Raw genomic sequence first — 14,930 nt, 5'->3', positions numbered from 1 at the left:
GCTGTCTTTTTGATGTGTGTGTTCACGCATTCATTTATTTGTATTGATGGTATGTTCTCTTTGTGTCTGGCTCCCTTAGCTCAACATAATGTTCTGTGTGTGTCGTTCACCATGTCCATTCCCACTAGGGCTTCTTTCTCTCTTTGATTGATGTATAACCTTTCATTTTATGACTATAACAGTGTTTATCCATTCTCCTGTTGAGAACCATGTGGCTTGTTTCCAACTCCTTCCACACCCCCAATAGGATGTCTTATTGGAAGATGTTTATAATACATGTAATCTCTTATTTAATACCTTAACTGTTTTAGATAATGAATTATAATTTAGAGCTCTTGAATATTGTTAGTAAATGCACTGTGAACCAAACCTTCAAACTCTTTTTTTTTTTTTAAGGAAGTCCCTGTTTTTACGGAATTAAGCAGAGAAAATGATGAAGAAAAAGGTACTTTTCTTCATGTTTGAAAATGGATGCTTTTATATTGGCCTTGCCCAAAACTAGCAACATGTTTGGGAACAGGACATATTAGCTACCTGGACTGGTTTATTCTCATTAGTAAAATGAAAAGGTGATAACAATGAATTAGATGGAATGCCTTCAGCAACAAATAACCAGACTGAGTAAAATTAGCCTAAACGGTAAGGAAATACTTTGCCATACCAAGACTCCGACTCCCAGAGATAGGGTGGTTCCGGATGTCACACTGTCAGCAGCTGGACACGAGGTGGCTGCCAGCACTCCAGCCATCATATGCAGACCCAGCCTGTCCAGAGGAAAACAGAGAGCCTGTTTCTCTTCTGGAGTCCCCTGTGGGCAAGTAAGCTTTTCCTAGAAGACCTTCCTCACAGCAGACTTCCGTTTGAATGTCATTGGTCAGACTGTATCTCATGTCCCCCTCATAAACAGTCACTGGGAAAGGAAATGGAATGATTTTGATTGGTTTAGACCAGAGAACCATACTTATCCCCTCCCACAGGTCCCGCCTCCTAGTCCCATCCCCTTGGGTGTTTGGATTTGGGAGGGGACACACCCCTTCAGACCATAGCATCCTGCAAGCCATGTGTGAGGCCTACAGACACCCAAACAAAATGGGATTCCTGTTACCAAAGGGAGAGGGGAGGCGGAGTGGGGAGGGTCAAGGCCACATGCTCTATCCAGTGAAGGTCTCTCCCTGCTCTGTAAGCACCACTTCAGTATATTTTACAGGAGTTTATGATCTCTGGGTAGCAGCATTCCAGTCTCATTTATCCAAAATGCCCGTGAATTTCTGTGTGGCTTCTTTGTGGTATTTACCTGATGTTTTGCTAGAATTTCCCCAAATATATATCGAATACCAGTTCTTTTCTTCCAGTTACATTTAATCTGAATAAAGGAGCCTGTAGTTCAGGAGCAGCATCTTCCAAATCAAGGTGAGCCACGTGGACAGGTATCTTAGAACTAAAGAGTTTGGGTGGAATGTAGATGACTGTCTTAAAAGGTGCAGGATTGTGAGTTATTTTGTCTAGTTGTCATTTTCATCTCTTTTTGTTTCGTTTAATGGTTGATTCACTTTTTTCTTAGAAACTTTTTTTCTTATCTGTCTGTGATGAGCTGATTCTGTTTTTTGAGGAAAGCTCATTTTTTATTAAAATGCTTCACATGGTAAACATTTACTACTCCCTGACTCTTTCTTCACTCAATGGTTCTTTCTATGCTATGGCAGTATTTATTTTTCTCTCATAGCCCCTTTTTGTTTTACCTGCTCTATTATGATTTTCTGAGAATAGAGACTTAACTTCTCCAGCTATCTCCTTAGCACCCGGTACAGTATAAATGCGTTAGTAGACACTCAGTAGCGATTGCCTTCCCTTCTAAAGGGTGTGGTACTGAGCCGGAGCTGACCAGCCTTTTCTGCAAAGGGCCACATAGTAAGTGTTCTAGACTTTGTTGGCCGTGTGCCGGTCACCACTCCACTTTACTTGTGCTGTCGGACTGAGGAAGCAGCCACAGACAACGCGTAAGCGAGCGAGCCCGGCTGTGTTCCAGTCCCAGCTCACTCATGAGGGCGGGCACTAGACCGGGTCTGGCCCTCAGGCTGCAGGGTGTCAAGCCCTGGGCTGGCCCGTGCCGGGCACTTGCGTCTACCCTTCGTGTTCTCTTTCTCGAGGGCCTCGTCTTCTTCCATCAGATACGCACGTGCTGCTTGTCGTGTGCGGTGCGCTCAGTTTTAGTCATGGAGGTCTAAACATGGATAGGTATTCAGGAGGACACCGGTATCTGGTGGAATTTATCTTTCGAGCTGGGTCATGTTTGCTGTTTTCCTCATATTCTACATGATGCTTATTTCTGTGCTGTGCTTAGTCACTCAATCGTGTCTGACTCTTTGCGACCCCATTGACTGTAGCCCCCAGGCTCCTCTGTCCATGGGGATTCTCCAGATAAGAATAACGCAGTGGGTTGCCATTTCCTTCTCCAGGAGATCTTCCCAACCCAGGGATCAAACCCAGGTTTCCCTCATAGCAGGCAGATTCTTTCCCAGCTGAATCACCAGGGAAGCCCAATGCTTGTTTAACCTAACTCAATTTTTTGTTTGGGAAGAGGGTTTTTTGTTGTTGTTGTTTGTTTGTTTTTTTGGTTAATCACAATGGTATATAATTCAGTGGCATTAAGTAGATTCACACTGTGGTACAGCCATCACCACCATCCATCTCCATGACTTTCCATCACCCCAAACTGAAACTCTGCACTCTAAAAAGTAACTCCCTCCCCTCAGTCCCTGGTTACCTTTGTTCTGCTTATCTGTCTTTGTGAATCTGAGCAGAATCATACAGTATTTGTCCATTTGTGTCTGGCTTCTTTCACTTAGCACAACATCTTCAAGGTATATCCATGTCTTGGCTTGGATCAGCACTTCTTTCTTCTTTAGTCTCGATGGGAATGTCCCCTTGTACATGTAGACCACATTTTGTTTATCCAGTCATCCATCGTGAGCGTTTGAGTTGTTTTCGCCTTTTGGTGCTTGTGGTTAATGCTCTTCTGAGCATCAGTGCACAAATATCTGTTCACATTCCTGCTTTCAGTTCCTTTGGCTGTTGATCCAGAAGTGGATTTGCTGGATTGTATGGTCATTCTGTGTTTAGTTTCTAAAAGGGTTTCCACAGCAGCTGCACCATTTCACACCCCGCCAGCATTTGCACCAGGGGCTCGAGTCTCTCCGCACCCGTGCGAACATTCGTCATCTCTGTGTTCAGCAGTGGCAGCCTAATGGGTGTGTCTCACTTTGGTTTTGGTCTGCATTTCCCTGATGGCTGGTGGTGGTGAGGGCCTTCTCATGTGCTTTTGGCCATCTATAATCTTTGGAGAATCACTTGTTGCCCATTTTTAAACTGGGTTTGTTTACTATTCAGCTTAGTCTTAAGAAAAAGTAGCAGCTTTAGTACAACTCAGTTTCATATTTTGTAAATATGACAAAATAATTAATTAGACTGGTAGAGTTCAGTGAGTCAGCAAATATTAGTGGAGCATGTATTTGAGTCACAAGATAGTTACTGCTACTTTACGGTGGGGGGGAATATATATATATATATATGGATATATGTAGTCTCTCCCCTCCTGTGAGAGAGGAATCATATATACAAAGGGTTTTGTATGAGGTGGAGTGGGGTGCCTGCCCCAAAGTGCTCTGGCAGTTCAAAAAAGGACACGATCCATGAAGTCTCATGAAGAATGGATCTTAAAGAATTTCGACAAATGGAAATAAATGGAGAGACTATTTTAGGTACAAAGAGACACGTGCAGAATTACAGAGGCTTGGACAGGCATGGCTCAATCAATAGCAAATTGTTCAGAATGACAAGTATACATAGTAAATCGGAATGGTATTCTGGGGCCAGTGGTGATGGTTGTATAGTAGCCCTCAAAAGTTGAGAATGTGTGCTGTGAAGACCTCAGGCAATTAGGAGTAATAAAAAAATTCATACTGAATGTTGAAATCTTTGTTTTACGGAAGTGGAACCAACAGCACTGTGCTGGACTTCCACTGGCTGTTTTACAAACCTCTCACCTGGCTGATCCTTGAGGTCCAACTAGAGTTGGGCCATATTACAATCCCCGTTTATAGCTGGGGACCTGGGGCGTAGGGGAAATTGCTGAGGGTCCTAGCAGAAGTGGAAAGAAACCCTCGTGGCCCCAGCCCTGAGGCTGATGCTGTTGTCCATGGTTGGGTCACACGGGTAGAGTGGCGCTGACTTGGGGTGGGGACAGGAAGGGCTCCGTGCTCCCAGTCCTATTCGTGAGGGGCATGCCCATAATTGTTTTGACTAATCTGTAGCAGAAGGATCTGTGTTGTTCCTTTCACCCATTATAAAGCCTGCACGTTTGCACAGTTTTTAACAGCGCATTCCTCTTCCCCTCAGTTCTTTGGGACCAAGTGCCCTGAAAACGATTGGGACCGCAGCATCAGTAAAGCGGAAGGAGTCCTCCCAGAGCTCGGCTCCATCAAAGGAAAAGAAGAAGAAGAAGTCTGCCCTCGATGAAATCATGGAGGTGAGCTTTATGAACTGCTTGTCCACTCTAGCTATTCGGTGAATGATGTGATTCCAACCGAGGAGAGTTAAACAGTTTCACCAATTATGAGATTAATACAAAGGGAGGAAAATGTGCTCAGGCCAGATTAGGGGCAAAGAGCCCAGATGCAGTTCCATCTGAGTGGAGCTGGAACCTCCCTAGATAGTTGCCTCAACTGCTGTCTGCAGAACTCTTCCTGAAATTGTGGTCAGTAGATTTCGTTTGGAAGGACCATCATGGTGACTGACGCCAGAAATAAAAGCTCTGCTCACCTTTGGTGGCTCAGAAAATTGGCATCCTCCAGGGATCTCTTCCATGGCCTCTTAACTTCCACTTAACACCTCCTAGCTGGAAGAGAACATTTAGACATATTTTTAATTTTATTAAACCAGATAGCCAAATTTATGTGACATCATTGAAAACCTGTGATTATCTGACTTAGAGCTATACTTCTGCTTTAAATTTACCTGAAATCCTGGAGTCATTCTGCAGAAGGTTCTTAATATATCCTTAAATACACATTTCTCCCTTTCACCCCACCACCTTCCCTGATCAATAAATTTATGAAATTTTCAAGTTATTTATGGAGAGAAAGAATAAATGGGTACAAGAGACTGATTATTTTCCCTCTTAACCTCATTTCCCCTGGGCTCCTCAACCTTTTTCCTTCATTTGCGAAGGGATAGGATGAAACTGGTCTTCCCTATTATTGGAAAAACAGAAAATGCAGGGCAGTCAGAACAGCCTAAAGTATAACATATTTCGTGTACACTGTGAGATGTGTTCATTCTAGCATTCAACCCATGCAGAGTTGCTCTTATGTGCTGGGCATCATGCAAGGTCCTGCGTGTGTGGAGTAGGGAGAAAAACATGGACCCTGCGTGTCATGGAGCTTTTGCTCTAGCAAAGGAGATATCCCAGACAAAGTGAACCAGTGGACGAGGAATCACATAAGGTGAAGCCCTGAGGAGGTGTGAAGGCAGGGAGTGGGGAAATAGTTTGTTCCCTAGCTGAGGCTGGGAAGATCACTACTTCAGCCTCTGAAGGGAAGATCCACGTGGCTGGAGCCCAGTGAGCACTGGAGTGGTGGCATCTGACGTTAGAGAGAAAAGGGGCAGCCCCGCAGAAGTCTTAGAGCCCATTTTGAATTTAATTAAGTGAAACAGAAAGCTGGATCTACCTGCTTAGAATATAACATGCCAAGTTTATAGAGTATTCTTTGTTCACATTGGGAAGTCAGCAGAATTAAAATAAAATTTCAGATCAACCAAAGGATGGCATTGTTCATTCCCTTTGAGAGTTGGTACTTAGGGTTAACTAAGCAGTTGAGAAAGAAGAAGGTGTGAGATGCAGTTGTGCTCCTGGTCAGCATGTTTCCTTTTGGTCACCCTTTTGTTTACTTCTCTCCCGGATGTATTTTCCTTCTCCTTCATTTGACAGCTTTATTATCCTTGTCAAACAGGGAAGCTCCTTTTTGCCATCAAACTGTATACCCAAGCACACTGTGCTAGACTGGTCCATAAGAGCTACATTTTTACCCCTGAACACATTACCTGTTTTCCGCCTCATGACAGTCTGGGGAAGGAAGGAGGGGTGGGACTGTGTGATGTTGGCCGGCAGCCTCGCAGTTTGACTTGATAGAGGCTGCTTATCTTCTTGGTCAGTTGATTTGCCTGGTCCTTATTTTCTTAGAGTTGCTTTTTTTCAATCAAAAATTAATTGCAGAAAATGTTTATCAGAGTTTGCACATTATATCAGTCTTCTGTGAAGTGTGTTTTATGGAATTCTTTTGCTAAATAGAATATTATTAGAAATAAACTGGATACTTTAAAGAGGTAATTGTTTGAATGTCTCATGTGTCCTTCAGATTGAAGAGGAGAAGAAGAGAACTGCACGGACAGATTACTGGCTGCAGCCTGTACGTTTCCCACTGAGCCTTCTTACATCTAAGTGTGCGCTTGCGTGTGTGCTAAGTTGATACAGTTGTGTCCAACTCTTTGCGACCCCATGGATGGTAGCCTGCCAGGCTCCTCTGCCCGTGGGATTCTCTAGGCAAGAATACTGGAGTGGGCTGCCATGCCCTCCTCCAGGGGATCTTCCTGATCCAGGGATCAAACCCGTGTCTCCTGAATTGCAGGTGGATTCTTTACCACTGAGCCTAGTGCTGTTACGTGAATGATTTAAATGGTCTTTGATATAAGTGGCTAAATGTCTTAAATATCTGTCCCTCCTGGAGATACATTTATAGGTTTAATGACTCGTCTGTGCATCTGCCCTGTAAAGTCCTGGTTGTACCTTTGTTGGAGGGTGGCTTCCTGTTCTTTTACCAGTAATGTGCCTTGAATTTAATGCCAAATTTTTGTAAGGACCCCTTGAATTTAAGCCTAGAATTATTTTCTGTTTTTGCTATCTGAAAGACCTAGACTAATTGAGATTAGTAGGTAGAAGTGCTAGATTTCAGGGAACCTTCCCTGTGGAAATCAGCCATGATATATGCATTTTTTCTCTTGGTAACCAATTGTGTTGAGTTAAAAAGAGAAAGAAGAAATGAAAGATTACTAAGAAAATGTCTTGCCATTGTGCTGGGAAAGCTTCCAACTCCAAAGGGTCTTAACTTCCCTGGTGGCTCAGAGGTTAAAGCATCTGCCTGCAATGTGGGAGACCTGGGTTCGATCCCTGGGTTGGGAAGATCCCCTGGAGAAGGAAATGGCAACCCACTCCAGGATTCTTGCCTAGAGAATCCCGTGGACGGAGGAGCCTGGTGGGCTACAGTCCACGGGGTCGAAAAGAGTCGGACATGACTGAGTGACTTCACTTCACTTTCACTTAACATTTTGCTATGATTTTTTGGTGAAAATGGTTGAAAATGTAGGATCAAAGGAGGAAAGGTAATTTATATTGTTCCTTCCATCTTTTTTTTTTTTCCTCATAGGAAATCATAGTGAAAATTATAACTAAAAAACTTGGAGAGAAGTATCATAAGAAGAAGGGGATCGTAAAGGTAGGACTGTGAAGTTAGGGATAAAATTTGGGAAAGGAGCTGCTGGGGGGCTGAGTAAAGCCATTTTGATACTCCTCAAAAACCAAGTCCTAGCAGCAGAAGCAGTATGTCTGAGGTTTTTGATGGCTGACTGCACAATGTTTCCACCCATAGTATAAACTGTGGTTTGCTGTCTTACTGGAGCAAATAATATAGATGCCCATGTCCATGTCTTTAAAAACTTCAGTGAGTACACCGTATGCATTCCCATTGTTGTTGACAGGCAATGAAATGATGCCTCAGAGTTCTAAGGAGGACTTTCTTGTGTTTAACCTGAGAGGCTTATCTTGATTGCCCTAGAATTTTAAAATTTAAAAATCAGCTCTCTAGTCTTTTTCTTTCTTCTGATTTTCCTAAGTATAGGTTCATGCTAGCAGCCAGCCCTTGTGCCTACATAAATTGCCCTCCTAATGTATTTAAACAAGGCAGAATTGTTCCTCTCGCTATATATCTTAAAGACTCATGCTAAGATGGCCAGCCTTTTCCTTCCAAGTGAAAACCTCAACTAAACTTTGAATTGAACTGTTTAAGGACCACAGCCTGATCAAATATGGCTTCTAGAAAATAAACTCCATTGATATTAATAGAAGGAGTTACTCTTAAAACAAGTTGCTCTTACTCTTTGATTAGAATTTCACTTGTTTTCATTTATTTATTTCTGTCCCTGGACTTCATATTGGCATCTCTTTTCTGTTATAAAAGTGTTGGTTTTACATGACAGGAAGTAATTGACAAATATACAGCTGTCGTAAAGATGATTGACTCTGGAGACAAGCTGAAACTTGACCAGACTCATTTAGAGACAGTCATTCCAGCACCAGGTAAATCACTCTGCAGACCCTTTAATACATATACACCATGGAAATAAGTGATTCCATTCCTACTGGACATTACTCAATAGTTCCAGATATGAGTTTCCTCTTTAGAAAAATGTAATCGCCTATTATAACCAGCTCCTGTTTGACTTGCTGATGTGGATGTTTACCAGTCCTTTGAGGAAGCTGTTTTGTGGCATGAATAAATTTTCCCTTCCTAGAATCTATTTGGGTTTTTTTTTCCTCCCCAAGAAGCAAATCATAGACATATCTGGATAAAATCAGTCGTGTTAGGATGATTATTAATGCCTTCGTTCAGCCATCTGAGGTAGCATAGTAAAAGTTAGCATTTTGCTTTTTCTGTTCCTTAACCATCTTACACATTTCTGGTGTCAGTGCCGCTGTGGTGAGGTTGTCCGCCTCTGACCCAAAACCCTGCATGGCATTATCATTGCTGGCACAGTGATAATGTTAGTCTCTCAAACTTGGGTTCATCAGATCAGATCCTGTTATTCTTTCCTCCCTAAAACAAAATTCATTTTATGGATTAGGAATTGTGGACTCTTTTCAGAAGCTTTAGTGAGGTGTAATTGACATAAACTGCATCCGTGTATAAGGTATATAATTTGATAAGTTAGAGCACGTACCTACTCCCATGAAAACCAGCGCTACCATCACCTCCCCGCAAAGTTTCCCTATTTCCTTTCTAACCCTTTGCTCCCTGCTCTGTCTCCCCTCTCCCCCAGGCAGCCACTAGTGTGCATTCCATCATATAGATTAGCTCCTATTTTTCTAGAATTTTATGTAAATAAAATCATATCATGTGTCCTGTGTTTCTGTCTGGCTTCTCTTACTAAGCACATTCATCCATTATTCTGGATTCACCCACATTATTCTGGAGTAATGAATCCAGAAAAATGTTGTGTGCATCTGTACTCCATTCCTTTTTACTGCTGAGTATTTCATTATGTGGACATGCCAGCCTCTATCCAGTCACCTACCGATGGACACTGGGGTTGTTTAAAGTTCTTGGCCATTATAAATAAAACTGTTATATGAACATTTATGTACAGATCTTTATATAAATTTAAGATTTCTTTTCTGAGAAAATTCTTAGAGATAGAATGGTTCAATAGGCATATGTTTACATTTTTATGAAACTAACAACCATCTTGTGATTTTAAAAAGAAACAAGCTGAATTTTTTCTGGTTACTTATGGGCTCTGGGCATTCCCTCCAAGAACCTTATGCTCTTTGGTCTTAAATTAAGACATCCTTTAACAAATAAGTGGGAAAAATGAGGAGTCTTATAATGTGATGGTGATCAAAGTATCTACAAACTGTACTTTAGAACCATACAGATAATAAATGATCAAGAACTTGCATTGTGTTGATGCAGAGCAGTTATATTTGGCTGTAAGAAAGTAGAAGAACGTGGCATTTTCTTTGTATTAAGTGTTAACTCTTTTTCTGTTGCAGGAAAAAGAATCCTTGTTTTAAATGGAGGCTACAGAGGAAATGAAGGCACCCTAGAATCCATCAATGAGAAGACTTTTTCTGCTACTATAGTCATTGAAACTGTAAGTATGTTTACAGAAAGACAGATTTCAAAATGCTTTTAAAATGTGCCATGGTTTCTGTCATTGATTTGGTGTTTTATGAGTTTGGGTGTTCTGTTTGTATTCTCTCCTATTTGGAAATCTGTAAGGTTCCACCCCCGCTGCCCCGCCCCTTATTTTTAAGAGTTTGTTTGAAGTGGAACATTTTTAAAAATGTTTACTTAACTTGTTGCACTATTGCTTCCGTTTTATGTTTTGGTTTTTTTGGCTACAAGGCATGTGGGATCTGGGCTTCCCCAATAGCTCAGTTGGTAAAGAATCCACCTGCAATGCAGGAGTGAAAGTGAAGTCGCTCAGTCATGTCTGACTCTTTGCAACCCCATGGACAGTAGCCTACCAGGCTCCTTTGTCCATGGGATTTTCCAGGCAAGAATATTGGAGTGGGTCGCCATTTCCTTCTGCAGAAGATCTTCCCGACCCAGGGATTGAACCCAGGCCTCCCACATTGTAGGCAGACACTGTACCGTCTGAGCCACCAGGGAAGTCCTGGTGGCAGTGCAAGAGACCCCAGTTCAATTCCTGGGTTGGGAAGATCCCCTAGAGAAGGGATAGGCTACCCACTCCAGCTCAAATGGTAAAGAATCTGCCTGCAATGCAGGAGACCTGGGTTTGATCCCTGGGCCGGGAAGATCCTCTTTAGAAGGGAGTGGCAATCCACTCCAGTATTCTTTCCTGGAGAATTCCATGGACAGAGGAGCCTGTTGGGCTACAGTCCATGGGATTGCAAAGAGTCAGACATGACTGAGCAACCAACACTACCCACTCCAGTATTCACTCCAGTATTCACTCCAGTATTCACTCCAGTATTCTTGGGCTTCCCTTGTGGCTCAGCTGGTAAAGAATCCGCCTGCAGTGTCAGAGACCTGAGTTCGATCCCTGAGTTGAGAAGATCCCCTGGAGAAGGGAAAGGTTAGCCATTCCAGTATTCTGGTCTGGAGAATTCCATGGACTAGTCTATGGGGTCTCAAAGAGTCAGAAGTGAATGAATTTCACTTCATGTGGGGTCTTAGCTCCTGAACCAGGGATCGAACCCACAGCTGCTGCCTTGGAAGAGGGTTTCTAAACCACTGGGCCACCAGGGAAGTCCCTGTATAAGCCTGTTTTCTTTAATAACTGGCATTGCTGAAGCAGTTTATCTTCTGATTACAAAAGAAATACCATACATACTTCTCTTTATGTGTTCACGCTCCTATAACAAAATACCATAGACCAGGGTGACTTTAGAAACAACAGAAATTTATTGCTCACATTCTGGAGGCCAGAAGTTTAACACCAAGGCGCAGAGAGAGCTGGGTGTCTGCTGAGGGTCTGTGTCCTGGTTTGTGTTCTCTCACGTGCTGGAAGGGGCAGGGAGCTCTCTAGGGTCCCTTTTTAGGGGCACTAATCCCATCCTCAAGGGCTCTGCCCTTGTGACCTCATCACCTCCTAACACCATCACATTTTAATGTATTGAATCAGTTTTGGGCAGGACACAAACATTCAGTCTGGAGCAATACTCTTGTATAAAAGCTGAAAATTACAATTTAATATAAATACTTTAAAAAAATTGCCCATAAGCCTTCAGGCAAATGGTAATCTCCATTAATATTTTAGTCTGTTTTCCCCCATCTTTGTATTTTATACAGTTGTATATAATATGTATAGTTTTGTATCCCAGTTTTTTCCCCCTCATATCTAATATAGACTTAATCTGCCAGAGTGTAACTAGTGAGGAATGTATAGTCATGATTAATGGAGGAAAGCCACAGAAATCAATAATTTTTCAGTGTTCTTCCTTCTTTCATAAAGAATTTAAGGCAGGCGAGATCAATAAAGTAATTCATTTACAGGAATCTGACATTTAAGTAAAATTGCTGATTCGTTTAGAGTTGGCCACTGACAGTTTTGCTCACAAGAGTGAGACCTGACCTGTCTTCAAAGGAAGGATCTGAGATGGGGTTCAGATCCTCGCACTGCTGCACTGTGTCATCGTTATCACGGGCAGCGTGACGGGCTGTGTGTGGCAGGTGCATGGCCTGGGCCTCAGCGAGCCCCGTGTCACCCCTGTCATGGGGGTATGTGGCCTGGGCGAGCTTCGAGCCACTCCTGTCCCGTGGGCTGCATGTAGAGGGTGCATGTGGAGGGTGCATGGCCTGGGTGAGCTCCATGTCACCCATGTCCATGGGCTGCGTGTGGAGGGTGTGTGTGGAGGGTGCATGGCCTGGGCAAGCCCCACACCACCCCTATCCGTGGGCTGCGTGTGGAGGGCTGCCTGTGGAGGGTGCATGGCCTGGGCGAACCCTGTGCCACCCCTGTCCATGGGCTGCGTGTGGAGGGTGCGTGTGGAGGGTGCGTGTGGAGGGTGTGTGTGGAGGGTGCCTGGCCTGGGCAAGCCCCACGCAACCCCTATCCGTAGGCTGCATGTGGAGGGCTGCCTGTGGAGGGTGCATGGCCTGGGCAAGCCCCACGCCACCCCTGTCCATGGGCTGTGTGTGGAGGGTGCGTGTGGAGGGTGCATGGCCTGGGCGAGCCCCATGCCGCCCCTGTCCATTCCGTGGGCTGGAGCGCCGTCTCACACCACGCCTGACCAGGGGGAGCGGGAGGGGGACAGGAGGTACTGACCAGCCAGCAGGTCTCCGGCACAGCATCTAGTGGTAACGCATCCCACCCAGCATGAAGAAAACACGATCAGTTCCTGACAAGGACGCTATAGGGTATTTTTTAAAAATTCAGAGTCATGAAGAACTGTCAGCTACCTTTATGGTGTCTTACAGATGTGAAGGAGGCACGCTGGCATCCAGCAGCATCTGTCCTTTTCTTGTCTTGTAAGTGCATGTGTGTTTTTAACCACTTCTTCAATTATTTTAATTTGTAGGGCCCTTTAAAAGGACGCAGAGTTGAAGGAATTCAATATGAAGACATTTCTAAACTTGCCTGAGTTTGAAAATTTGTTAGCATCACATTAAAATCTTAAAGCATCAAATTGGTGTTCACCAAGACATTACAAGACTCTACTGTGTTAGGGTGTTTCTTTTGTATAAAACAAATGGATTTATTTAAATATTACCGTAGTTGTTTAGTCTAACTTATAGAAAAATCTAATTATGTCTCGCGAAGTATCAAAATTATGTAATTTTGTCCTTGTTGTTTTTGTTGCCTTTGTAATACTTCCTTGATTTTTTAATCTACATTAAAAGAATATTATTGTGAAGTGTTGTATATAGGACAATGTAGAACTATTGTAGAGCAAATCCTTCATATACCCTAAATTTATATTTCCATCAGTAAAGTAGTAAAGTTGGATGTAATATAATTACATTTTTAAGAGTCAAACTATAAATAGAATAGCTTTATTGAGATGTAATTCACACACCATACAATTTCACCCATTTAAAGTGGACATTTCAGTGGTTTTTAGAATATTTACAAAGTTGTTTGAAAATCACCATTGTCTAATTTGAGAATTTTCATCTCCCCAAAAGTAACCCTGGATCTGTAGTCACTCCAAACTATTGGCAACTGCTAATCTGCTTCCCATCTCTGTGAATTTGCCTGTTGTGAACATTTCATAGAAGTGGAATCATACGGTATATGGTCTTTTATGACCAGCTTCTTAGACCAAGCGTAGTGTTTTCAAGGGTTATCCATGTTGTAGCATAGGTTACTACCTCATTTTTGTTCAACGGTAATCTTTTGTATGGCTATATAACACAGTTTTAAAAAACTGTTCATGAGTTGCTGGAACTGGATTGCTTCCGCTTTGAGGCTGTGATGAATAAGTGCTGCAGTGCGCATGCATGCCCGAGACTTTCTGTGGCCATGCCTTTTCCGGTTCTGGGATTGGAGCCCCTGCGTCACACTGCAGCTCACTCACGTTATACTCTGTCTAACGTTTGAAGAGCCATTTCCATAAGGCATGGCTCTCCCTGATTATGGTGCAGGAATAAAACATGATGCTTTCCACAGGCCTCCCCCAAATCTGTAAGTTTGGAATCAGCTCAGTAGTTTTCTTCACAGAAAAGTTTCATCCCTTCCTCTCAACATTCTTTTCTCCAACATCTTCCTGAAATTATCGCAAAATAAAGTAGTGTTATTGAGGTCACATTTAATTTTTAAAAAATCAAGCATAAAAATATGATTCTATGCTATAGAATTGTTTTCCCTATAACGTTTTAGAGGCCAATATGGTTATACTAAGCAGAGTAACTGCAGACACCTAAAATCAAGTCTTATATTGACCTTTTTTCTTTCTTTTTTTTTTTTGGCTGCACCAGACAGCTTGCAGAATCTTAGTTCCCTGACCAGAAATCGATCCCCAGCCCCCCTGCAGTGGAAGTACAGAGTCCTGACCACTGGACCACCAGGGAATTCCCTGACTTCTCTTTTTAAAACACTGTAAGCTATTATCCTTTTTAAAAAACAGACTTTATTTTTTAGAGCAGTTTCAGGTTCGCAGCAGAATTGATGAACCTCCACTGACCAGTCATCAACACTGAAAGTCCGTGGTTTCCATTAGGGTTCCCTCTTGGTGGTGTACGTTCTGTCGGCTTGGACAAGTTTGTGATGACATGTATCCACCATTATTGGATCTTACGAAATGGTTTCATTGTCTACAAATCCACCTCCTCGCTTCCCTCCCTCCCCTCCCTCCTTCAGTCACTGATCTTTTCACTGTCTGCATAGTTCATGCCATGGTTGGGCTCATACAGTGTGTAAGGCTTTGCAGGCTGGCTTCTTTTACTTAGTAGCATGTGTTTAAGTTTCCTCTTCGCATCTTCTCACGACATGACGGCTCATTTCTTTTTAGTGCTGAATAATATCACATTATCTGGATGCACCACAGTTTACTTAGCCATTCATTTACTTAGTCTGAAGGACATCTAGGTTGCTTCCAAGTTTTGTCAACTATGAATAAAGATGCTGTAAACTTC

General features: G+C 42.9%; 1 protein-coding gene across 2 annotated transcripts in view; it reads left to right on the top strand.

Annotated features, from left to right (window-relative positions):
• The window catches only part of KIN (Kin17 DNA and RNA binding protein), a 24,965-nt gene extending 10,035 nt beyond the window's left edge, over positions 1 to 14,930 (top strand). The window contains exons 6-13 of one of the 2 annotated variants that reach the window (XM_069547190.1): positions 397 to 445; positions 1,353 to 1,410; positions 4,396 to 4,525; positions 6,414 to 6,464; positions 7,479 to 7,547; positions 8,308 to 8,407; positions 9,881 to 9,981; positions 12,875 to 14,930. In XM_069547190.1, coding sequence (XP_069403291.1) covers positions 397 to 445; positions 1,353 to 1,410; positions 4,396 to 4,525; positions 6,414 to 6,464; positions 7,479 to 7,547; positions 8,308 to 8,407; positions 9,881 to 9,981; positions 12,875 to 12,937 — 621 coding nt within the window. In that variant the 3' untranslated portion in view covers positions 12,938 to 14,930. The remainder of the gene's footprint in view (positions 1 to 396; positions 446 to 1,352; positions 1,411 to 4,395; positions 4,526 to 6,413; positions 6,465 to 7,478; positions 7,548 to 8,307; positions 8,408 to 9,880; positions 9,982 to 12,874) is intronic. The other variant, XM_069547192.1, reaches the window with a different exon arrangement.

The sequence above is a fragment of the Ovis canadensis genome, chromosome 13 (assembly GCF_042477335.2).
Source record: "Ovis canadensis isolate MfBH-ARS-UI-01 breed Bighorn chromosome 13, ARS-UI_OviCan_v2, whole genome shotgun sequence".
Taxonomy (NCBI): Eukaryota; Metazoa; Chordata; class Mammalia; order Artiodactyla; family Bovidae; genus Ovis; species Ovis canadensis.
The sequence above is the reverse complement of the archived record's forward strand: the minus strand, read 5'-3'. Positions and strand labels throughout refer to the sequence as shown.